Source organism: Pygocentrus nattereri, chromosome 15, assembly GCF_015220715.1.
Source record: "Pygocentrus nattereri isolate fPygNat1 chromosome 15, fPygNat1.pri, whole genome shotgun sequence".
NCBI lineage: Eukaryota > Metazoa > Chordata > Actinopteri > Characiformes > Serrasalmidae > Pygocentrus > Pygocentrus nattereri.
Window position 1 is genome coordinate 13,976,241 of NC_051225.1, and position 26,699 is coordinate 14,002,939.

Genomic DNA, 26,699 nt, shown 5'->3' on the forward strand with positions numbered 1-26,699 from the left:
CATCATGTGAGCGACAAGCCCCCCTAACTCTCTCTCTCTCTCTCTCCCTCTCGTTCTTACATCCTCCTCCTCCCTCACAGCCCCGGAAAGCAAGAGGAACCTGCAGTTCCGCCAACAGCCATTAGGTGTCTCTCTTTCACTGTGCATGGCCTACCGTGTTTGCTCCCGCCCACTTGAGCCCCTCCCCTAGAGAGAGCAGAGGAAAAAAAACCTCCCCGTCCCCCACATAATATATACACCATCATTTGAAAATGGCAGCTTTTTGAAAATTCACCTTGATTATCAGACATTAAAAGTGACTTCTCCAGCGCTGAGTGTCTGGCTGGGGGGATGGCTGCAGACAGCAGAACAATGCGGCGGGGCTCCGAATCAACGCCTCGCCGGGCTGTGCAGCCAGGGAAGGGGAGGCAGCCCTTTGTTCTCTCCCACATCCAATTATTTTTAACGTGTGCCTCTTTTCACAACAACAAGAGAGAATTTAATTTTAATGCACTCTGGAAAAAAAGGAAAAGGAGGGAGAAAATAAACCCTGCATCTCTTCTTGCGGGGGGGTGGGGGGTTGCAGTGGATGCATGGGTTAAGGACAGTGGGATTCATGGCTCAAGATTGAAAATGCAACCTAACAACAATCCGACACGAACCGCAATGCTCCAGTCCCGTTAGACCTTTCCATCATAGGAAAACAACAGCTATACTGTGGCATAGCTTAATCTGGCATGCTTTAGCATAAGCAGCAGTGGTCATTGTGGTTGAAATGGCAGCTAAAAAACAGCCCTAATCAAATTTTAACATAGTATACAATACTGCTAGTCCTTTCCATCATCAGAAAAACTCCAGATCAATAGTCATAGTGTGGCATGGCTACGTTTTGTATGCAATAGCATCAGCATCGATAGCAGTGGCTCAATGTGGTCGAACCTACAGCCCTAAACAAACCCTAAGGAGTCAACACTCCTGCTAGTCCCTTCCATAATGACAACAAGTAGAAAACATTAGCTACAGTGTGGCACAGCTAAACTAGGTATGCATTAGCATTGATAGTCATGACTTAAACCTGCTAAAACTACCATCTAAAATCAACCCTACCTTTATATACACTCCTTTTAATCTTTACAAGAACCTTTACATAGGCTCTAGTCTTGTTAGATCCTCCATCATCAGAAACAACAGCTATACTGTGGCGTAGTTAAACTTGGTGTGCATTATCATTAATACTGGCTCAAAAACAGCTCCAACCAAATCCTAACATGTTCTACACTCCTGTTAGTCCTTTCCATCATCAGAAAACATGAAAAAGAATTGCTGTAGCGTGGCATGGCTAAATTTGCTACGCCTTAGTATCAACTGTTGGCTCAAGATGGTTGAAACTACTGCCTAAAACAACCCTACATGAACCCTTACATAGGCTCTAGTCCTGTTAGACCCTTCTATAACCACAAGGCAGTAGCTATATTGAGAAACAGCTCAATTTGGGATGCATTACTGTTAAAAGTAGTGGCATAAGATGATTGATATTGCAGCTAAAATGTATTTTAATGTAGTCTACACTAATTCTAATCTTTTCCACTATCAGAAAAAGCGCAAAACAACTGATATAGTGTGGCACAGCTAATTTTGTGATGCATTAGCATCTTAGGTTCAAGTTAAACTAGTTAAAACAACTCTATTTATGTTATCTTTATGTAGTCATGCTAGTCCCTTCCATCATCAGAAACAGCAGCTACACTGTGGCATATCAAAACTTAGTATTTACTACCACTATTATCTGCACTGGGAGCAAATGAATATATACATGCAGCAACCATGGGAAAAAAAAAATCCACAATAAAAATGCTCAAGATTCCTGATATTGCAGCCAAAAACAGCCCGAATCAAACTCTAACACTGCCTTTTCATCAGTCCTTTCTATGATCAGAAACAGTGTAAAAAATAGCTAAAGTGAGGCATAGCTACATTTGATCAAGGCTAAACAGTTGTGTCTCACGACGGTTGAAACTGCAACTCAAAATAACCCAAAGCACACTTCATCTAGTCCAGCTTGACTTTTCCATCATCAGAGGCAACAGCTATGTAGTGGTATAGCTAAATGTGCCAAGTATTAGCACTAGCCTTACTAGTAGGAGCTCAAAATGGTTGGAACTGCAACCTATAATAACCCAAATGCTTACATGGCCCTGCTAGTCTCAGCCATCATCGGAAACAGCTACACTGTGGTGTAACTAAACTGGCTATGTATCTGCAGAAGCATTAGCGATAGTATATTAGCTCAGGAGTGTTACTACTGCAACCTAAAATCAACCCTAAGCAAACCCTAAAGTAGTCTGCCCTCCTGTTAGTCCTTTCAATGGTCAGAAAAGGTGCCACACAGTAATTATAGCATGGCTCAGCTAAATTTGTTGTGTATTAGCATCAATGGTAATGACAAAAGACGGTTGAAACTGCAACCTAAAAACAATCATACACAAACCCTCATGTAGGTTCTAGCCCTGTTAGACCTTCCTATAAATGGAAAACAACAGCAATACTGTAGCATAGCTACATTTGGTATGAATTGCTATGAATCATAGTGGCTCAAGATTGATATAGTGTGGCACAGCTAATTTTGGGATGGTTCAAGTTAAACTGGTTAAAACAACTCTACGCAAATCCTTATGTAGTCATGCTAGTGCCTTCCATCATCAGAAGCAATGGTTACACTGTGGCATAGCAAAAACTTAGTATTCACTACCATCATCATCTGTACTGGAGGTAAAATAAAATATATACATACAGCAACCATGAAAAAAAACAATAAAAATGCTCAAGATTCCTGATAAAATGGGTTTGAAAATAGGAAGGTAGAGGGCTCTTGTTGGAAAGTATGCGTCCAAATATTTTTCTAATTGGACAAGCACTTCATCTTGCTGTCAGAGAGGCAGTAAAAATGCGCATGGTTCCCAGAAGACAGGAGCAGCTCCACGGCTGGCCTTTTATTACTGCGCCGTTGTGCGTCTGATATATGCTCCAACTCTAACCTTTCATCAGAGCCTCAAGACGCTCACCTCGCAGCCAACAAACACTGTGAAGGGGCTTGCTTGCATGCAGCGATGTGCACGAATGTACCGCGGCACAAAATATTCACCCACAAAGCCAAAACACACAGTATGATTCACAATGCTTCCAGTCCAACATACACTATTTAAACCAGCCTAATTGAACCTGCATCAAGTATATGTTTGCAGCATATTGCAATCCCAACATATGTCCTTTGCAGCATGACTCGCATTAGCCTACTGCTGCATATTTGAGCAGTAATATGTGAGTAGCAGCAGCTCCCCACGTCAAACCTGCAGGAGAGGTTAAATTAGAAGCTGCTCTGTTCTCACTGCGGCTGTAGCCCATCGTAGCTGCAGCACGGCCAATTTACTCTGCAGTATGAAATGATTGTTTTTTTTCTTATCAGCACCGAGGCAGCTTCGAGAATAGTGAGAATTCACAATGAAAAGCCCTTCGTCTTTGTCCTCAGGAGCAGAAAATTCACACACACACACACACACACACACGCACACACACACACACAGAGGCACACACTAAATTAAATCCCCCAGTCCTAAGGCAGACAACTAACTGCTGGTGTGTGAGGCTCGCTCTGCGGCACGGCAAAAGCAATTCTCTGGAGATGGCGAAATTAAAGGGCAGAATCCAGCCTGTTTATGGCCCACACGCCCGTTCTCCTCTCAATCAAATGTTTTATTAGCAATCATTCTGCACTTGCCAGGCCCTAGCACTCCTTGGCTGGAGGGTGGTGGGAGGAGGGGTGGTCAAGCTGGGAGGGGGGCACACATTAGTAGCAATAGGACGCTGCTCAGGTACCCACTGCACCTCTATTACTGAGCCGTCCAGACCCAATTATCCTCACCTGGAGCTGGACTCTCCATTAACCCCCATAAGAGCTCCACTAGCCAGCCATCCTCTGCAAGCACCAGTGGACAGTAGACCGTATGCCGGGAAAATACGTGCACAGACAGACAGAGGCTGGGCAAAGAGCCACCAAGACACTGCAGCTTTTATTTGCAATGAGTAGCCTTTCAAAACAATCTTGAGCTTCCCCGGCTTGTCAGCATGTTTATGCAACAACTGTTAGTTTGAATGAAAGAGTGCAAATGGAATTTGTATCAGGCTTTTCATTCCTTTATGTTCTCTACAGCTGAACTCTAGCTGAGGTTTTACCGGGTGCAGAGTGTGGAGGAGAGCAGGAGCTATTCACCTGAGCTGCTAGAAGAAGAAAGGCGGGATGTGGTGGAGAGAAGAGTCGATAGGAAGAGAAGGAAGTATGGTGTGATGGGTCAGTGCTTGCAAACTCATTAGTTAAAACGTTTTTAGCTTATACACCTATCAGGCATAACATTATGACCACCTCCTTGTTTCTATGCTCATTGTCCATTTTATCAGCTCCACTTACTCTAGAGGTGCACTTTGTAGTTCTACAGTTACAGACTGTAGTCCATCTGTTTCTCTGATACTTTGTTAGCCCCCTTTTACCCTGTTCTTCAGTGGTCAGGACCCCCATGGACCCTCACAGAGCAGGTACTATTTGGATGGTGGATCATTCTCAGCACTGCAATAACACTGATGTGGGGGTGGGATTGTGTGTTGCGCTGGTCTGAGTGGATCAGACATCAAAACAGTAGCATCATACAAAGGTTTGACACTTTAAAATCCATGTGTCAAACACAAGGGGTGCAGGCCAGATCAGGCCTGCTACACAATCTATTAAACAATTTAATTTACTATTAATATCAGCGGGCGGCGCCTCACAGCGAGGAGGGCCTGGGTTTGATTCCCTGGCCGGGCGACCGGGGTCCTCTCTGTGTGGAGTTTGCATGTTCTCCCTGTGTCTGCGTGGGTTTCCTCCGGGTTCTCCGGTTTCCTCCCACAGTCCAAAGACATGCAGTCAGGCCAATTGGACGTGCTAAATTGCCCCTAGGTGTGAGTGTGTGAGTGACTGTCTGTGTCTGTCTGTCTGCCCTGCGATGGACTGGCGACCCATCCAGGGTGTATCCTGCCTTCCGCCCGAAGACTGCTGGGATAGGCTCCAGCATCCCCCCGCGACCCTGACGGAGAAGCGGCTTAGAAAATGGATGGATGGATGGATGGATGGATTAATATCAGCCCGTTTCACAGTGTGCTGCACTACAGTCCCCAGCATTCAATGCAATGTGCTCTGAGTCTCCTTCACCAAACACAACAGTATGGGACAATATAAATCAATATAAACACAAAACATCAGCTTAGCAGCTCAGAAATGGAGCCCAAGTCTTAATGAACCTGCAGCAAAGAGAAGTGTCCAGTCCAAGCAGATAGGTAGGTTTAAAGACTGAGCTGAACATTTACATTTAGAATATTTTAATATGTAATATTTCAAGGTCTCCTGCAAGTGTCTGTATTTTACTGTTGAGGTTTGTACATATTTTGAATAAACAATGGGCAGTTTGGATTACAGCACAACATTCATTAAAAATTAAATAAATACATTTATTCTCTAGCCCACAAATTTGATGAGATTTTGTAATACAGAGTATATTTTGGTATGTTCATCTGAATTTTCATGAAATCATAAGGCAAATTATTCAGTAACTGCAAGAAATAATACACATTTTTATTTTATTTTTTTGTAAAAAAAAACCATCAAATTAATAGAAAATGTGTTTTATGATCTACACATACCGCTGTACACTTACAATTTACTGCTGAAAGCTAAAAATCTCAAATGCTCTTTGTATTATTTTATAAAAGTCATTTTTACAGAGTTTATCACTGAAGAGACGCCGTCTGCTTATAGTTTATAGGCCAGATTTGGGGAAAATGGGTCGACAAAAAAAACTGTACATTCAGCTTCTTATATTATAAGGGTTTAAAATGACATCACCATCTATTTGACTGGAAAGAAGACAGTTACAGCCTCATTCGAAGCCCACCTTCTAAATGTAGCTTATGAAATATGAAAGTTATGAAAATATAATTAAGTGTATTTTCAAACCACCGGTGGTTCCAAGGAGTTCAAGAAGCTACAACACCTGGTGCAGATATTACGAAGTAAGACAAAAAATGACAAAATCTGCTGGGATATAAAATGGTGAAAGTTGAGTTTATCTTTTAAAAATCCAGATCATTGAATATATAATGGGTCAGTTTCCTAGACAGGGTTTAAACCTAATTCTAGACTACATTTTATAGCCCAGCCAAGTTTTGCGGCTGATGCTGATCCTGATTTTAGGGGCCTAAAAATTCTGACAAATTTTTGCTAAACAGTATCTTACTGAAGAATATGATTGTCAGTTCTTGATTCTCACCCCTTTTAAACCAAATTAAACCCATTTTTAATTAATTAAACCCATTTTGGTTTCTATTTATCATCTTTAACTCTTCTTATATAACTTTCTTTTGTTATTATTATTGTGATACTAGGTTTTGTATTTCATATGTCTTTGTAAGGCTTACTATGATGATGTTTTGTGTTCAGGTTCACCAGGTTCACCACAGGGAATATCTCATAGTGAACTGCCCAATAGCACAACTGTGTAAAGTTTTGCCCTCATTAAGTCTCAATCCAACTCAGGTGTAGACAATTTCAGAGCATAACATATTATGCGCCCTTTAAATCTCACAGGATGTGGTGCTTACATTCAACAGCCATGGGCTCAACTAAGCAGTTGACTGAGGATCTTAAACTAAAGATAACTCTTTACAAAGCAAGAGAAGAAATGAAAGTTAAAGAGAAGTGTAAAACTTCAAGACAAGATATGGAAGATGCTTACAGACTGGCCAGGCATGCAAAGCATAACCCCCACATCACTGACAAAGAGCAACAGAAAGATTTCACCGGTAAGGGAACAGTGATGCACTGGGCCACTATGCAGTTCTGCAGCATCTAAATCTACGTGGAAGAGTCATTAGAAGGTAACATTAACCATAATCCAAAAACAGAAGTCAATGTCTGAAGTATGCAAACTACACTTGAGGCATTTTAGAACCAAGTGCTATGGTCTACAGAAAAAAATTCTTAGGACACAATGGCCAAAGGAATGTTTGGATAAAAAAAATAAAAATCTTACAAACAGTAAAACAAAGCAGTGGATCTGTTACACGCTGGGGTTGTGTGGTGGATTCTACTGCAATAGTAAATCCTGGATGGTAATATTTCATAATCAGTGAAGAAATGGCGTTGGACCTGGGACCATCAAAAAGAAAATAAAGTCAAAAAAATAAAAGTCACACCTTTGCAAATATGGAGTAATGTCACTCAAATTAAATGAAAATGTTTTTTGAAATTAAAAAGCTTATACAGTCATACACTCCCTGAAACATGACATTCTGTTGATTGTCTAAGTGAAAACACATCTACTTGTCTACACAGAAGACACTTAAATATGACTTTCCTTCTGTCAAATTTAGTGCACAATTTCTATTTATTTGAGTTTTACATACTGGGAAAAATAAAACAGATCAGATCTATTTTTTTCTAATATTTTAAATTCACCAAATAAACAAACGTTTGTTCCCTGTAGAGGTTGGTACATATTTTCATTTAGAAAATCAAGAAAAAACATTATTTGACGCACATGACTATGCTCACACGTTCAATTCCAGACGACTGGAAGTTGTGATTCGGTGCTGTAATGATTTCCTGACTTCAGGAAACCAAATGATGAGAAGCATCTGAATGCACCACTAGAGTGGAACTGCACCTACCGCCAAACTGACATGGCTGTGCTGGGCCTTCAGTCCCACCACTGCTTCCTGCAGCTCTTCTATCTGTTCATCTGCCTACACACACATACACACACACACACACACACACACACACACGATAGGATGATTTAAACAGTGAATGTTGACCATCAAACAAAAACATTTCCAAGGTCAGAGAATAACCAGAACAAAGATGGTGGTTCAGAACAAATAAAGCAGAGAGAAAATGGCTGCTCTGTTTGCTCATAATGAGAAGTGTAGGTGGGGAATAGAAATGGTGTGTGTGTGTGTGTGTATGTGTGTGTGTGTCCTGCTCTGTACGCTTCTCATGTCCGCTGTCAGTAATCTGCTCCTGAGCCAGCACTGCTGGGATTAAGAGCAGACAGGAGATAGAGGATATATGCGTCATTAAAGCACAGCACACTACAACACACACACACACACACACACACACACACACACACACACACACACACACACACACGACAAAGTTAACAAAGGTGACACACACCAAACACCAAGGAGTGCATATTTGTGTGCATATACACCAGAATTTGAAATTACCTGTCATATTGACAATTGCTGTTATTTCAGTCATTAATCAGTTACAGATAAAAATATTTTAGGTCCAGAAGGTATCACAATCAAAATGGAATGTTCATTAAATTACATTATATGTTATTAAATGACAAATGATATACAATAATTATACAATACGGAAATTTCACTTGAAAGAGGCCCTGAATATTCTGTAATAACTCTCTCTAGTGTGAAGCAATCTGTACAAAACTATGTGCAACGTGCTCATCAGTATATGGAGCTTCGAAAAAGCCCAGACGCCCCTGTGTCAGAGGGATGAGGTAAGGGCCAGACAGCCATCATGAAGGTTCACCCTAACCGCAGTTACAACAGAATATCCGGGGCCTCTTTTGAGTGAATCTCCTTGTATAATATAAAAACATACAATAATAGGACATAAACATCTGGAAAAAAACAAAGGGACCTCTTAAGTTCAGTCTGAGAAGTTGGTTACACTTTTCTTTTTCTCATGATCCATATATTCCTAAACACATTGAGTGATGCTGAGGTCTGGACACAGGGATGGTCAGTCCATTGTTCTGAGAACACCAGGAGTCTTTTTGTTTGATTTGCAATAAAAAAATATATACAAAGTCACCATTTATAGGGTGCTTTCTGTTGGGACAGCCAAACCTAACCCCTTAATTTACACTTGTGAAAACAATTCTCACATTTGTTTTCAATGTTTTTCGATTTAAAAAAAATCTTTAAAAGTGAAGTTGAAAGATTTAGATTTGTCATGTGCTTAATTTTTAAATAAGAAAACGAAATGTCAAAAGTGCAGTCACTACTGAAACAAAAGAGGTTTTAATTTAAAAGTGAAGTCTTATTTTAGACACACACCTGCATTTTAGAGCAGGAAATGAGGCTGCATCCCTGTCCCTCGTGGCCACATGGCAAAGTTAGATCCCAAGTAAATGTGTCCCAAAATCTGAAAATCAGTGTGGAACATTAAGAATTGTCACTACTGAAAGACATATTTTCTCCAATTAGGTAAACTATATTTGTGTTCAATGAAAAATCTAATAATTTATGCATGTACAACTGTTTAAAGCTGTGTTTGCTAGTCATGTTTGCTAAAACTGCCACGACTGAAAAATATTTGGTCAATTTTAAGTGTGGTGACTGTTTTGTTAGTGACAAAATGAAATGTTCACTCATCTCTGTCAATAAACACCATTAAGGTACAGGGTCATTCAAAGCTAAAGGATTTTTGTCTAAAGTTGAAGACAGCTAAAAGTCCAAAAACTTCCATAAAACGTCCATAAACCAAGCCTCTGGTAAGTAATAACACAGCGTCAGCAGGAACTTCATTTCAGGGCTAAAATCAAGAATAAAACTTCAAAATCAAGGCTATTCAGCATGTGTGACTGGAGTGGTGCTAATACATGGCAGTAATAGAGGTCTGTGCAGGAGGCTTATTTAAGCGTCAGACCCGCTTCAAAAATTACAGTTGGACTTTGGAATCAAACTGTGCGCTGCGGTTTAAAATAAATGAAATGGCTACTGAGCACAAAAGAAGGACCTGCCAGATTCTTGGTAGCTGAAAGGAACTTTAAAGTTGAAACTTAAAATAACTGGTGTCTAAACAGAGTGACCAAGGCACAGAGGATAAAGGGGGTACATGAGCCATCACTCATTGCATTGGTGCTGGGTGACACATTGAAACATTGGTGGTTGTTACATAGGACTGGATAACAAGGTAAACAGGAAAACACTTATTGTTCACAGTTTGACATCAGGATTTCATTTTGATAATTTAGTATGTGTTTTAGTAGCTTTTTTCAAGTAAACAAGTAAACTTGTTCAGCATTGCTATTTTAGTTGAAAGACGTGTGCACTAATGTAGCTCACTTGTTTGAAAGATTTATGCTGTGAAGTAAGCTGTTCACTAACAACATTGGTGGAAAGATGGAAAGTAACAAATTGCATTTACTCTTGTTACAGTTTTTCCCCCAATGGGACTTTTTGGAGTACTTTTACTTGACTTCATTTTTAATAAAGTCCCTTATTTTGCTACTTTAATCGATAATAACATCAACATTATATAATGATAACGTTATAGACTATTATACAACAGTTAGTTTCGGCTACGCAAGCTGATTGGTTGAGAGGCATTCTAGCCGTAATGTGATGCTGCCATAACATTAAGGTTTTTTCATAAACACTATCATTCTGCTGAGATGCTGTTGCTAAGCAATGACTGACAGCTGTAGGAGACACTCAAGCCATTTGAACATTTTTACTTCTTACTATGCCACAAACAGAAAATGGATGCTTGTAAGATCACATTTGACCGATGGCCAATTTGGTCCGGCTCTGAAGATGAGACGACACTAAATTCCCAAACTGTCATCACCACTGAGCAGCTTTTCAGTCGGCAGCTGTGACACAAGAACAGCTAAACAACCTGGAATCAGCCAGAAATGAACCCAATACCATTCGCCAAACTAAACGGGCTGTAAGATGCTTTACAGACTGGCTGGAACAAAACAACATTAATACTGATCAAAAAACGGACAAAACTGTGCTGAACTTGATATTGCAGCAGTTTTATGGCTCAGTCTGAACTTGGTGTGAGTGGGTGGAGCTCTTTACTCTTTACTCTGATGTAGCAACAAGCTGCTTGTTAAGGATTAAGGATAATTTGGCGGATGAAACTGCAAACATTAAAATATATTAAACGCCGCGTTCACGGCCCAGTTTATTAATTTCTTACTTTATTTCTTGAACTGTTGTATTAAAGTAATAGAACACTCGAGTAGTGTGTTATCACCAATAACATCATGGCAGTGATGAGAAGAGAACATTACCAGCACACACAAGAAATTTACTTTATTCAAATGGTCTTCTTCATTTATTCAAACGAACAAAAGAAAATGTAATATTAAGCTGCCAAACACGCTTCCCGAAACCTGCCGAAATCTCCGCCTTCCACAACTCTGCGGCAGCAGCAGAGAGCTTACTGGCTAGCTTACCGTGGACAAACAGGTACTATGTGCTTTTCACTTTGAGAATATCATTGCAGCTATATATTAAAGTTGAAAGCTGTTGCTAGGTTTTAAGTACCTGTTAGGTAGTGACTAGTTAACGTAGGTGTGAGTCACGCGGTTTACCCATATGAAATATGGTTCTGTCGCAGTTCTGGGCGTAAATGGTAATATAAGGTTGTGAGATTCAGGAAATATGTTCTAATACAGCTTTCCCAAAAACTCTGGACAATAATTCTGTCATGCTATAATTTATTTGGAATCCTTGCTTCGTAAGTTTTGCACATTCCTGAAGTACAACCGATTTCCAAAAAAATCAGGACGCTGTGCAGAATATAAATAAAAATAGAATGTAATAATATACAAATCATGTAAACCATATTTTTAAAGGAGAATACTACAAAAACAAAATGCGTGTTTTTCATTTCAAAATGTGCCAAATGTTATCAGTGGTGAACAAATCTGGACTGCAGGCAGGTCAGTTTAGCACCTGGACCCATTTAATGCGGAGCCATTCTGTTGTAATACGTGCAGAATGTGGTTTGTCTTGCTGAAAAAATCAAGGCCTTTTCTGAAAAAGACGTTGTCTGGATGTCAGCATATATTGCCAAAACATGACTATATCATTCAGCGTTAATGGTGCCTTCACTGATAATGCCCCCTATACCTTAATGAATACTGGCCTTTGAACTGTGCACTGATATCAAGCTGAGTGGGCCTTAGCCTGGAGAACACAGTGTGCTTGATTTCCAAAAAGAATTGTAAATGTTGCTTTCTCGGGCCACAGGACACTTTTCCACTTCCCCTCAGGCCATTTTAAATGAGCTCAGGGCCAGATAAGGCAGCGTTTCTGGGTTCTGTTTGTATAGTTTCTTTTTGGCATTTTCGAGTTTTACTTTGCATTTGTGGATGCAGCAACAAACTGTTTTCCTCTGCAGAATCATATCCAGTGCAGCCTGAGGGCCCAAAGATCACTGCCAGCAAATACTGTGTTTTGGCCATGTCCCTTACATACAGAGATTTCTCCAGATTCTCTGAGTCTTTTAATGTTATTATGTACCGTAGACGTGAAAAGCAGAAGTTCTTTGTTATTTTATGCCAAGAAACGTTATTCTTAAACTGTTGTACTATTTGATCGTGAAGTCTTTCACAGAAGGGTGAACCCCTCCTCATTTTTACTTCTGAAAGACTAAGCCACTCTGAGATGCTATTTTTTTGTTGCTGACCTGTTGTCAATGAACCACCAGGTGTTTTTTTTTTACCACAACGCAACTTTATCAACCTTTTATAGCCACTGTTCCAGCTTTTTTGGAACATGTTGCTGGCATCCAATTCCTAACTAGGCAAATATTTTTCAAAAAACAATAAAATTTCTCAATTACAACATTTGATATGTTCTCTTTATATTATTTTCAATTAAATATAGGGTTTAAACGATTTGCACGCCACTGTATTTTGTTTTTGCACAACATACCATTTTTTTTGGAAATGGGGTTGTATAATATTGGATATTTATAATATTACATATTTCTTTTGGCATTCTTAGTTTAGACACTGCATGACAGCATTATTCCACCAACAATCTCCAGAAAGCCAGACTTATATATATATATATATATATATATATATACAAAGCAAAACTGTCTGAGTTCCTCACACAGTTCTCTCAGGCTGCTACCTGAAGGACATCTTAGGACACAGGCACTTTTTTGCCAAACAGCATCCATAAATACCGGTACTTTTATATGAGAAACTACAAACATTTGAACTTATTATCTAGAAGGTCTTTCAGCATAACTTGAGCTAAATGAGCGGATCTGAACTGCCTGAAATGAAGTACGCTGAGCGGCACCACTGCATGAAGATTCTTTTCACTGCTCAGTATTAGAGCACAATGGATTTGAAATATGAGGTTAAAGTGCAGAACGTTGACTGCAATTTGTGGCATTTGCTTCTGTATTGGCTGAATAATATAGTATTTCTAGCCATTCACACACACACACACACACACACACACACACACACACACACACACACACACACACACACACACACACACACATGCAGTACTGTGCGAAGGTTTTTAGGCATCTAAGCAAATTTTTAAAAAGTTTACCTTAGCAGTGAGTTTATCACAGTATACATTAGATTAAAGTCACATTCATAATTCAAATAAACATAAAAACAATAAAAAGTAACAAGAATTTCTTGGGTCCATATTTTTCCTTGACACCTTCACAGCCACCACAGAGACTTGTAAATATAATCAATTACATCATGAGCACAATTTACTGAAGCACTGATTGGACAAACCAGGAGTTGCTTTTTAACTACATAGGTTTGAAAATAGTTAAACACACTAACATCCAGAAAATCAATCAGGTTTTTAAACACCTCAGTGTCACTGCAGTCCACCAACCAAACCTTAACAGACCAAGTGTGAGTACCAGTACATGTTTTTAGTACCCATATATCATAACCTACTTAGAATTAAGCAGTAGTTACTGTAAATGAGTGCAATATATCTCAATAATTAAATCATTAAAATCTAGCTGATTTTAAATGAAGTACTCTAGTTATCTATGTTACATTAATTACCTTGGATCAAGTAGCGTTTTAATTGAGGAGACTGGGATTTGTCCACATCAGTAAAGCGTTTCTGTACAGCTGTAAGTAAAGTACATTTCATAGTTTTGATCCCATACTCCTCAGCTGTCTTTAAACAACAGTCTCTGTAGAACAGTGACAGCAGGATTCACATCCAAGGCTAATGCATCTGAGGAGGCCACGTTTTGAGTTTTACGTCTTGTTGGAGTATTTTTTTGGCTGGTTGCACTATAGTTGAATGTCCATTAAAGACAGGAATATATTTTTGCAACTGATGACTGTGTGCTTGACAAAGAATGAAAAAACACCTGCTCTGTAAGAAAGTTCATTTCCCACTGTTATACATATTTACTCTATGACTGTGATCTCTGTGTTCTGCATTTTTAAAAACTCAATTTAAAAATTCAGATTGTCCACTGAAAACACAGGCTTTCTCAGCACTTAGCAGCTTAGCTTAGTATGTCACAAAAGAATTTGAAGCTATCGCAGTCCAATATTCTGAAATATGCTAATGAGAGCCAGGCATCTGTCAAGGTTTGCAAGAGGCAATATAAGCCTGTCCTGCAGATGCAAAACCAGGAGAGAGAGAACTTGTTGCTTGTTGCTACGGAGCTTATTTGAGCCATGTTTTGGTTTTTAGAGCAGGAGGTGAGACTAAATACCTGTCCAAAAAGTCTGAAAATCAGTGTATAGCATTAAGAAGTGTCACCATGAAAACACATATTTCCTGCAGCAAACTTTTTATGTTTTAATGAAAAATGTTGTGTATACAACTGTTCAAAGCTGTGTTGGCATGTCAAGCACTTGTTTCTGGTTTTTAGTTATGCATTAAAAAGCTAGAAAAATCATCAATACTAAAACAGTCACTGCTGAAATAATCACTACTGAAACTGGTACATTTTCATAGGCATTAACACAGTTTTGGTAGTAACAAATTGGAATGTTCAAAGATTTATTTAAATAAAATAAACATAGGTTGATCATAAGGTCACTTAAAGGAAAATGATTTTAGTCTAACCTCCAAATCAGTTAAAAATTCTATCTATGTTTTGACCAATTCACTATAATAACCTATAAATCTGCTTTTGTGTGTGGAGTTGCTTAAGCTACTTTTAATTCATATCCTTGTTAGCACTAACATTAACTTAGTGAGAAGGCTAAAGGCTTAAGCACCAGCAAATCCAGCTGTACTGAGGCAAGTTAAGAGGATAAAGACTCAAATCTGAGCCAGTGAAGTCTAGTGACTTGTGCCAAAGCGACACGAAGAAAACCTTTCTGACTATTAAGGCTACACTGGGAGCTTTGTTTCTGCTCTGTCTCAACAGTTCAACCTGATTGTATGCAGGGTAGTGGAGGGAAGGGGTGGGGTTTAGACACTGGGCAGCAAGGAGTGTTTACAATTTGCATAACCATGCATATTCTTACTGAGTGTTGAGGTTAAACTCCTTGAGACCAGGAGTGCTTCCAAAACACATATCGTCATATTCTTTTCTTCATAACACAACTTGCACCATTTTGTATCCCAGCAGATTTTGTCATTTTTTTGTCATCTAAACTTTGTAATATCTCTGCACCAGGTGTTGTAGCCTCTTCAACTCCTTGAGACCACTGGTGGTTCCAAAACGCACTTCGTCATATTCTTTATAACTTTCATATTTCATAAGCTACATTCAGAAGGTGGGTGTTGTAGGAGGCTGTAACTCTTCTTTCCAGTCAAATAGATGGTGATGTCATTTTAAATCCTTATAATAAAAGAAGTTGAACTTTCTACTGAAAGTTGAGCCATTTTTCTACAAATCTGGGCTATAAAGTATAAACACATGGCATCTTTTCAGTGATCTGCTTGTTTTTTAATAAAACAATACAAAGAGCGTTTGAAATTTTTGACTTTCAGCAGTAAATTGTAAACAGAGCAATGTGCGCATATCATAAAACAAATGTTCTGTTCATTTGAAGGGAGCTTTTACAAGAAATAAATAAAAATTTGTTTAATGCAGTTACTGAATAATTTGCCTTATGATTCGGCCATGGAAATTCATATGGACAAACCAAAATATACCCTGGAGAATAAGAGGTTAAAGGATGTTCCTTAGCAGTTTCTTAGGCATAACAAAAATACATAAAATATTTAATAATTTATTATTCAATGTGATTTTTTTCTTTACAGTTACTTTAAGCTGCTCTGTGTCTCTAAAAAATCTCTAGTGAAACTGCAGCTTGACTGATGAAACTGCAGTGATTATTTGAAAGTGTCCCTAAAAACGTTAGCATGCATGTTTAATATTTCCATATACCAAGTTACCGAATACCAGCGCATATCTAGCTGGAACACAGAACAATTACTGTATTGCTGTATTTAACTGAGTATAGTGATACAGTATTGTTCTGTATTGTCTATTCCTTCAAGCACAACACAGTGTGCTTCAACATAGTTGAAAATCCATGTTCTTAAATCTTATTGGTTGGGATTCTTATGGACATCAGCATGTGCTCTGTGATGTAAATGTAAACAACAAACAGTTCCTACCCTCTTCTGAACAGCCTGTGTCCTGTCCTGGCACTCACTGAGCTGGGCCTTGGTTTTGGACAGCTCTGACTCCAGCTCTCTGCACTGCCTCTGAGCCTCCTGTGCCTTCTCGGTCCCTTTCTGCAGCACTGCTGATCGCAGGGAGCACAGTTCTGCGCTGAGCCTCTCCACCTACAGGGCGGCAACACAGAGAAGACTTCTAAGGAGACAGAACAGAGACGGACACATGCATACCTGATACTGACCCTGGTCGGAGGTCAAGTCTTGGCAATCAACTTGGTGCAGCACTCATTTCCCAGCTATAATCAGAGCTCTTTCAGATAGTCCTGCTCTCCTCTAACCCGCCCTTCAGCTACATCGTATCACACAACTCCCACAGGAATCACACCACCTCTGCACAAATCTATCACCTGACGTGTTCATGTGAGGGGAGAATGGAGCTAAACCTACCACATAAACACACACACACACACACACACACACACACACACACACACTTACTTATATAAATGATTAATTTTTCAAGGCAAAAAATCAGGAATGATGTATTTAAAAGAAAATTACACAGAAGCCTCAATAACTAAATATAACACCACATTTTATATTTTTCCACATCTACAAAATTCAGTCATAGAAGCTGGTTGCATTTTCTGCTTCTTACAATCCAAGTAATTCTAAACACACTAAATGATGTTGAGGTCTGGACTCTAAAGTGGTCAGTCCATTGTCAGTCCATCCACACTGGCAGGTTCTTAGCTTAATTTGAAATGTTCTTCGTTTTTATCTGTTTCCTTTTTCTCAGTAAAGGCTTCTTGACAGCAACACCTGCTTTTGGATTAATAGTGTTGAGCTGTCTTCTCACAGTGGAAGGATGGCAGAGCTTGATGTTCTTATATCTTCCAGAGATGAAACACTTACATCAAGTTTTGGAAAAACTATTTTACTTTTACTTTCTCCTTCAAGTGATTTATGAAATCTAATTTCTTGAAAACTAAATCTAAAAATATGTAAATAAAATCAGAAAAATCTAACTTGCTCTTAAATGTTTTGACTGAAAAGTGACGAAGTACTGCAGAGTACTACACACGCACACACACACGCACGCGCGCGCGCACGCACACACACACACACACACACACACACACACACACACACACACACACACACACCAAGGGCTGACCAATCTATCAAACTATCAGATAACAGTGTCTAACACTATGGTTCTATGGACTACATGGTACACATCAATATTGCTCTGAAGCTGCTTCTTGTGAATTTGATTAAATTCATATTTACAATCTACATTACAACTCAAGCTGAAAATTACCATTTGACATTTTTCAATGTTTTTATGTAGATTCAAATGTTACAAACAACTAACCAAAAGATATACTAGTTTTATTCAATAATTTGTGCACTCCATGAATAGAGAAGCTATTAAATGATAAATAATATAATTATTAATAAAGGTGGAAATAAAGGTAAATTTTCTTTTATCAAGGTACAAACAGCGTAAATGTTCCCTCAAAAGTTCTACGGTGGTTTTAAGGTCTGATTGTGAACCTTAAATCAGTTTTTCCAGGTGAAAACCTTGAATATGTAGCTTTTCATAAGCAAATGTTTTAAAACAGAACAGTAGAATAAAAGCCTGGAGGCGAGACGGGATGTGTGGAGTCAGTAAAATATCATTTCAGTGAATTATGGGTCAGTTATGATCCCTGACTAAAGTTACTGAGATGGACCCTTGAGGGTCCCACCCCAATGACAGTTTAGTACCTTATTTCTGAAAGTGTAGATATTCATTTTGTTATAATTTTTGATATTCATTACACATGCACATTCAAAACTTTGGCCAATAAATGAGAAAAATCACTCATTTCTGAAAATTTGAATGGCTTCCTGTTTTCATGTTCTTCATTTAAAGTTTGTAGTTTATGGAAAAGTTTACAGAAAAACAGACTGAATCCAGAACAAAAACGTCCAACCTAACCTTTGTAACTGGCCTTACATGCTAAAACTCAGGAATAAATATTTGTGAAAACAGGATTAAGAAAACTCTGTTCCAACACTATAATATATATATATATATATATATATATATATATTTTTTTTTTTCTTCTACATTTTCAAAAATAAAGTGTTTCTTCTGATTAAGCTCTTTATGTCTGTTTGTCATGTGAAAATTGAAAACTACTGTCATTTGACTCTTTATGGTTTAATTAAATAATAATTACTCATCAGAATATATATAATAATTCATCGGCCAATAATATGACCCCTTAAAATCAGTATCAGTAACAAAACATTTTCAGGTCTTCACACACACATTTACACACACTTATTATACAACACATTTTATACAAACCGACGGCACTAAGACTGTAGATCAGATGTGTCAAACCCGACGAGTAAAAGAGGCGTATTTAAAAATCTCATCAAATCTGTGAGCCAATAGAGGAAAAAACTTTTTTATCTCATCTATAATTGATGTTGTGCTGTAACCCAAACTGCCCACTGTTTATTCAAAATATGCAAACACCTCAACAAAATACACTGAGCTGATATTTAGCGTTATATTGATTACAAAGCAGCAGAAATGCATTTTGCTGATATGTCTGGTGTGGAATTGTGTAGAATTTATGTGAAACCGCTGTCCCATAGACTGCTGTTGGGGTAGGAGAGTCAGAGCACATTATGTTGCAGTGCATGCTGGGGACTGTAGTGCAGTACATTGTGAAATGGGCTAATATTAATAGAGGACTGAAATACTTTTGCGGGCCAGATAGGATTGTGTGCTGGGCCTGATTTGGACCCTTGTGTTTGGAACATGGGCTGTAGATGTTCTATAATAAGCCAGTCCAGTAGACACCAAGAAAAAAATCCTTAGAATTCATCTGTGAAATGTTCAAGTGCCAGTTGTGGTATAAACAGACATATCTAGAGGTACATGAGCATAAGCAGCAAAGATGTCTAGACAGTAATAGCTTTAAATACTTCATGATGGCCTTGCTTTTGTGTGAGGTATGCTTCATGTTGGCAATGCAATACAGAGGGAAAATCAGCAACAGGTAGACATTTCAGTGTGGTTTTAGATTCTGATGAGCAGCAGTGGAAGGTTCTGCACGTGAGTTAGATGTTCTGGACTATAGCAGTTGAAGTGCAGTACCTCAGCTGCTTGGAGACATTTAAATCCCAGCAGAGCTTCATTCTCACTCTCCACCTGCACCAGCCGCCCTTTCACTTCGCTCAGCTACAAGACAAAGAAGAGACAGAACATCACATAAACACACTTCACTGCAAAGGATTTTCACTCAACAGCTACTAGCAATAAAGAACACATCACAATCAAGCATCTCAATAACAGTTCTTGAGCACTTCTGCTTTAGAGCTGACACTGAGGTACCCATTACAGCCAAACACTGCTTTTTTTTCTTCGCCAGAATTGTTTTCTGAAAAAATACGCTCAGTCTTGGGTTTCAGATGGCTAAAGACAACATGATAATGAACTGATGTTAAGAGAACTAGTGGAGAACTAGAGAGAACTCATTTAAGTTATTTATAATAAGCAGCTTGCTAAAATATGAAATAATGTTTTTTACAAAACAATACATTGTTGACTGTTATGTAACGGTACAGGATACTTCTCACCATCTCCGCTGCAGGTTTCCTAGAGTATCCTAGACATACGATCTGAGGAAATATCTAAGCGTTTTTGGTACAGCTTAACTGTTACGATCGTTCAGCTATGCTATAAGCTCATGATAGAATGACACATCAAGCCCACAGCATTTATAGCTGATTTCCAGAACATTCCATTTAAAAACAGAAAACAATTAGTGCTTTTGCTTGTAAAGCATGTCGACATGCGTTTGAATGTGCGTGTTGAGCAGACTGAAGTTTTACCACAATCTGGCACGCAATTTGCTTCAAAGAACATACAGCCAACAGGAGCTCACAAATGCACTTCTTTTCCTCCATTTTTCTCCCCCATGTAGTTACATCCAATTACACCCACTAGTCAGGACTCCCTTAGTCACACAATGCCACCTGCGCTAGGTACAGATACAAGCTTCCTCCGAATCATCTTTTCAAACTACCCTTAAAGCTTGGAGGAGAACGCTAAGCGCCAATTCTGTTACTTCAGTTAACAGACCCCTGCACTGGCTAGCACTGATGGGGATAGGAGGGGCCATCCTACCAACCCAGAGAGTCCCAGCCACAGATACACCCCCGGGAATTGAACTAGCGATCCCCTGTTTATAGGGCCAATGCTTTGGACTGATTCACACACACTGCTTCTATGTGGCGTGAGAGACACAAAGTCTTGCTCTTCATTTCGGCGCCCATGGTACAAGTTAAAACAAGGTTTTATAAAGGTGAAATAGCTTATTAAAAGAAGCCGATGAGTTACTTGATATTCCATTATTTAATACGATTTTCATTTAATTTATTATTCCTAAAAAGCATGTAAGTTAAAAACAGTAAGTTTTAGCTGTAGGTGATGGTGTATGTGCAGGGTGGTAGGTAGGGGAGATCTAACTGATAAACACCTCTGTTATATATATATATATATTTTTTTTTTGCCACATTAGCATGTCTGACTGGACCCCTTCTTTCACATCTATAGGTAACACTATTTAAAAGCTTGCTTCTTAACATTTAACCCTTGTGTGGTGTTGATGTGTTGGTTACTCAGTGGTCTGGTCGACCCACCACATTATTGTTTTTTAAATCAATACAGCCATAACAATTTATGTAAAAATACCAGATGTTTAAAATATTATATTATAGCATTAAAATATCCTTTAGCCGCTGTAACCAGTCAGCAGCCTGTCCATGTTGTCCACTCTCTCACTCTCACACACACACATACAATAACAGCAGGCCATGTAGGAGGAGAACAGAGTGAAGGACACAGCACTTCCACACTTTTACTACCCACAGGTTTAACCAACACCAACTGCGTAATATACATGTGAAGGCCAAAGAATCCTAGGTTGAAGTAATAATAAATCTCATCAATTTTCTTTTGGTAAACACTGAAAATGAGTCCCACAGACCTGAACACCACACAAGGGTTAAATTAGCAAGCAACAAAGAATGTCCCAGTACATAGAAACATATCATTATGATCAAACTTAGAAATGTGATATGAAACTTCTGTGTTTTTCTGCGAATTAATTACAAACTAAGTTATATATGAATTAGTAAATAATAAACAAGCATTCCTGGAATGTCTTTATGTGGCATCTTAATTCTTGCTAATAAACAAATTTCATACTGAACAAACATGCTAGTAAATGGTCACGTTTCATAAATTGCAGATGTCATTTACAGAGGAATTCCACCCATTTTTCAAACTTACTGCAGAATTAATCGCAGTGTATACACCTCTAATCCAACGTTTCTTTCAAGTCAAGCATACTAAAGGGTTATTTGTCCCTCTTTGCTGATAGTAACAGTCTCTACTCCTCTGGTCAGACTTTGCACTAGATGCTGGAACACTGCTGAGAGGAAATGATTGCATTCAATCACAAGAGCATTAGTGAGGTCAGACATTGATGTTGAATGGCTACTTCTGGATCACAATCGCCAATCCAGCTCATCTGAAACCTTATTTGATGCTGCCCCATCACTCCAGAGTGCACAGTTACACTGCTCCATATTGGACATAGTGACCTTCGACTCATGTGGCTGCTCCAGAGCATCCCATTTCATTGGCAATGTTTATTTTATACAAGCTGTGAATGCGTAATTGAATGTCTGAATGCACCTGAAAGTAGCTGAATTCACTAAATAGAAGGAGTACCTAGATACTTTTGGACATACAGAGTAATGCAGAGTGGTGATAGGAATCGGTGTCATGATGTCTATAATGCCATTCTAAATGACCAGTGAGCTTCCACACGTCTTCTGAGTTTTTATATATAATGTTGATAATGGTAGAATTATGGTAAAACTGTAAATAAAAATAAAAACACAGTTTTCTTTGGGAACTATTTTGCCCTAAAATACCCCTCCACCATGAATGGTTTGAAAAATATATGTTTCAGGCCAAAACCTTCTCTCAAAACTACCATAGAACAATGTCTCAGATATCAGGTAATGCATTTGTAATAATTTTGCTTAATACTTTTCTGTGAGGGGTCATTTTCTGCGCAATTAAATGGCTGAGATGTAATCAAAGTGATTCACAGTAGTTGACTGTGAAATCTGGCATTCTAGAGAAACTTGACAGCTCAAATGTCTTTACAGTGGTGATGATAGAAACAAGCAGCCCCAGTATCTATAACACAAATATATTCTTTTAATTTACTATTCAGAACAAGCAGTGAAGTGCATGCCTTTAAGTTTTCATGTAATGTTGTTGTCGATAAAATAGTAATAAGTCTGGGAAAATATGTTGTCTTTGGGAACTATTTAACTGTGCAATGCCCTACATGTACATTTCTGCTATGGATGGATTTTTAAAAATATGTTTTAGGCCAAAACCTTCTCAAAACTATCATAAAACAATATATTCATAACCATTTCATTTTAGAGTAATTAACGTTTTGGACGTTTGGTTCCTCTCACCCCCCACTGTAAACAATTATGTCTGTAAGTTTCTCTAAAACACAGCATTTCACACCAAACTACTCTGAATGGCTTTGTTTACATCAAAATTGTGTAATTATGCAGACATTTTGAAACATCAATGAAAATCGCCTTTAAGGCTTTGGATGTCTGGTTCCTATACCTACTACTGTAAACAATTCTGATTCAGTAGAATTCCCCTTTAAACTCAAATGAAGTCAGGTACATACTTAAACGAGACATTTTTAGTAAAGGTTATGGTTCTACTTAGAACTTCTAGATAGAAATATTTCATGCTTAGATGGTTCTTCACATGGTGAAATGGTTCTTCAGCAGAATGCTTCTGGTGCGATGCAAAACTGTTTTCAAAAAGTTGTATATAAAACCATACATGGCACATCTGAAGAACCGTTTATCCATGCAAAGTACTTCATAGTATAATATGAGGGTACATACATACATATACATATATATACCCATCCAAATAATTGAATTCAGGTGTTCCAATCACTTCCATGACCACAGGTGTATAAAACCAAGCCCCTAGGCCTACAGCCTGCTTCTACAAACATTAGTGAAAGAATGGGTCGCTCTCAGGAACTCAGTGAATTCCAGCGTGGTACCGTTATAGGATACGACCTGTGCAACAGTTCCAGTAATGAAATTTCCTTGCTACTAAATATTCCACAGTCAACTGTCAGTGGTATCATAACAAAGTGGAAGCGATTGGGAACGACAGCAACTCAGTCACGAAGTGGTCAGCCACGTAAAATGACAACACAGGGTCAGCGGATGCTGAGGCACATAGTGTGCAGAGATCACCAACTTTCTGCAGAGTCAATCGCTACAGACCTCCAAATTTCATGTGGCCTTCAGATGAGCTCAAGAACAGCGTAGAGAGCTTCATGAAATGGGTTTCCATGGCTGAGCAGCTGCATCCAAGCCTTACATCACCAAGCACAATGCAAAAAGTCAAATGCAGTGGTGTAAAGCGCCGCCACTGGACTCTAGAGCAGTGGACTGACCAATCACGCCTCTCCGTCTGGCAATTCAAAGGACGAGTCTGGGTTTGGTGGTAACGGTACTTGTCTGACTGCATTGTGCCAAAGTGTAAAGTTTGGTGGAGGGGGGATTATGGTGTGGGGTTGTTTTTCAGGAGTTGGGTTCGGCCCCTTAGTTCCAGTGAAAGGAACTCTTAATGGTTCAGTCAACCAAGACATTTTGGACAATTTCATGTTCTTAACTTTGTGGGAACAGTTTGGGGACGGCCCCTTCCTGTTCCAACATGACTGCTCACCAGTGAACAAAGCAAGGTCTATAAAGACATGGATAAGCAAATTTGGTGTGGAAGGCTGGCCTGCACAGAGTTCTGACCTCAACCCCATAGAACGCCTTTGGGATGAATTATAGCGGATACTGCGAGTTAGGCCTTCTCGTCCAAAGTCAGTGTCTGACCTCTCAAATACGCTTCTCGATGAATGTTCAAAAATTCCCATAAATACACTCCTAACCCTTGTGGAAAGCCTTCCCAGAAGATTTGAAGCTGTTATAGCTGCAAAGGGTGGGCCAATATCATATTAAACCCTATGGATTAAGAATGGGACGTCACTCAAGTTCATATATGTGTGAAGGCAGATGAGTAAATACTTTTGACAATATAGTGTGTGTGTGTGTGTGTCTGTGTGTGTGTGTGTCTGTGTATATATTTCCGTTTCTCTGCGAGACAGAAAAGGTTGACCTCAGTGAGCTGTGCACTCCTCACAGCTTTAATGAGGGCTGGACAGACTCGGCTCAGCTGAATTACTTTTCACTGTCCCTCACCACGGACCTCTCTCTCTCTCTTCTCACACAAGTCTGCCATGAAGCCTAGCGACAGGTGACACAGCCACTGCTGAGAGACAGCGCTGGCCCAGCCTCTGATTGGTCAGCAGTTTGTCTCAGAAAGGGAGGGTTAGTGATTTTCAAGCTGTAGTTCAGCAAATCTTAACCAGCTCCCAGCTCCAGCCTCAGGCTGCCTCTATCGTCTTGTTTATGTATTGGACTGGTTCTCGTTTGTTAGACATGCATGTTTACTTTTTTATACCTGTCAAATAGCTGGCAATGTCTGAGCCTACGATTCATTTTGTCTGTCACATAGTCGCCAGTGGTCCAACAATAATCCGACAGACTTGCTACTTGAACATTGGCTTCTCTTGCCAGTGTGCCTCGGCTGAAAGACGGCTCCAGTAAAACACAGTAAACAGAGACATCCTGCCTGGACTCATAATCTCCTGCCATAGCCAGGAAAACTCCAGCCTTGTGCAAGTTTGTATGCAGGGGAAGGCACACCTGTCTCAACTCTCACCCCAGCAATTAGACTGCAAAAGCCATCTGCTAAGCACATGTCCCTCATTTTGAGGCTCAAAGCAAGGGCTACCATATCCAGTCCAAGAGCACTGCAGTATTCCTGGTGAATAGGCCTATATAATGTATATAATATAGGAATCCAGGTTACCTACTACACGGCCTGATCAGATATCACATTATCTTTGAATTAAAAGAAGCAGATCATCTGTGACACTGCCTCAGAATCTGCTTTGCTAACTTACAGGACCTGGTAATATCCTTTGAAAGGCTCTGTGAAAGGAGTTTGACCTAAACCAGGTTTCTTCAGTCTTTATGAAAAGGTAGATTTAATAACAGAAACACAGCACTTCATAGTACACAGTAGTATATGTGAAAAAGCATTGAGTAGTATCAGACACATAACGCCCAGATGGACATATGTGGGCCTCTTGTGTGGTTGGCACTAGTTACCTAAACAGATGTTATGCCATAAATATTCTTCCCCAATTACTTTACCACAATCCGTATTCTCTGTGACCCAGATTTTGAGAGTTAGTAATAAAACTGAAGCTGAACATTGCAACTTTGAGTCCCGATCCAACCAGGTCTGACTGCTAAATGTGAAACTTAAACTTTGACCCAATCCCATTTCACCCCTCGCCCCTACCACTGAGCCCTTAACCCTCTGTTTTGAACATTCAAGTCTAGGGGTGTGGTGTCCCGATTTTTGTTGAGATAGAGGGGTAGAGTGAACTGTTAGGGCTACATGGCCCTTCAAACAGAGGTTTTTCAGAGACTCCAAACAGAGTGTTATGAGAAAAAAAGAGAAACTGGCAAGATGGCTGAACAAGAGACTAAATAAACCCACAAATGTGAGACTTTTCTCAGTTAAAAATTGACAATAATCACTGCTTTATCTTAGGTTAATGTCGTTTCAGTGTATTTTGGTCATTTTTCTTCATAACAAGCATAAAAAATTCACTAGTATCCTGCTAATGTCTCGGTAGCTAGCTGGCTAACTTTCCCACTCCACCTTAAATAGTCCAGCAGTTCTGATGCCTGAAGCGCCAGAATGTAACTGCTACACCATTTAAGGTGGATTCTAACAAGAAGCTGGTGAAAATCTGACTTCAGCTTCATATCACTAAAGAATTAGCGGGGGGTGATAATAAATAATTGCCCCCCTCTTTGAAGGCATATGATGCTCTAAATGTAACTAAAGCCCAGCAGTGAGGAGCTGAACTTTACCCTCCTCTGCTGTCCCTGCAGGCTGGCAGGGTCACCTACAGAGCAGCGTTACTAGCTGTTAATGAAGTGCAGATGTTTTTATTTGAGGGTACCATTTCGTAGGGCAAGATTTCAAC

The 26,699-nt window shown here is 39.2% G+C and overlaps 1 protein-coding gene across 3 annotated transcripts in view; it reads right to left on the reverse strand.

Moving 5' to 3' along the window:
• LOC108433047 (trichohyalin) overlaps window positions 1-26,699 on the reverse strand; it is a 318,922-nt gene that overhangs the window by 117,815 nt on the left and 174,408 nt on the right. For 2 of the 3 annotated variants that reach the window (XM_017707312.2, XM_017707314.2), the window contains 3 exons: window positions 19,601-19,684; window positions 16,435-16,605; window positions 7,732-7,806 (listed from right to left, as the gene is read on the reverse strand). In XM_017707312.2, the coding sequence (XP_017562801.1) occupies window positions 7,732-7,806; window positions 16,435-16,605; window positions 19,601-19,684 (330 nt within the window). The remainder of the gene's footprint in view (window positions 1-7,731; window positions 7,807-16,434; window positions 16,606-19,600; window positions 19,685-26,699) is intronic. The other variant, XM_017707316.2, reaches the window with a different exon arrangement.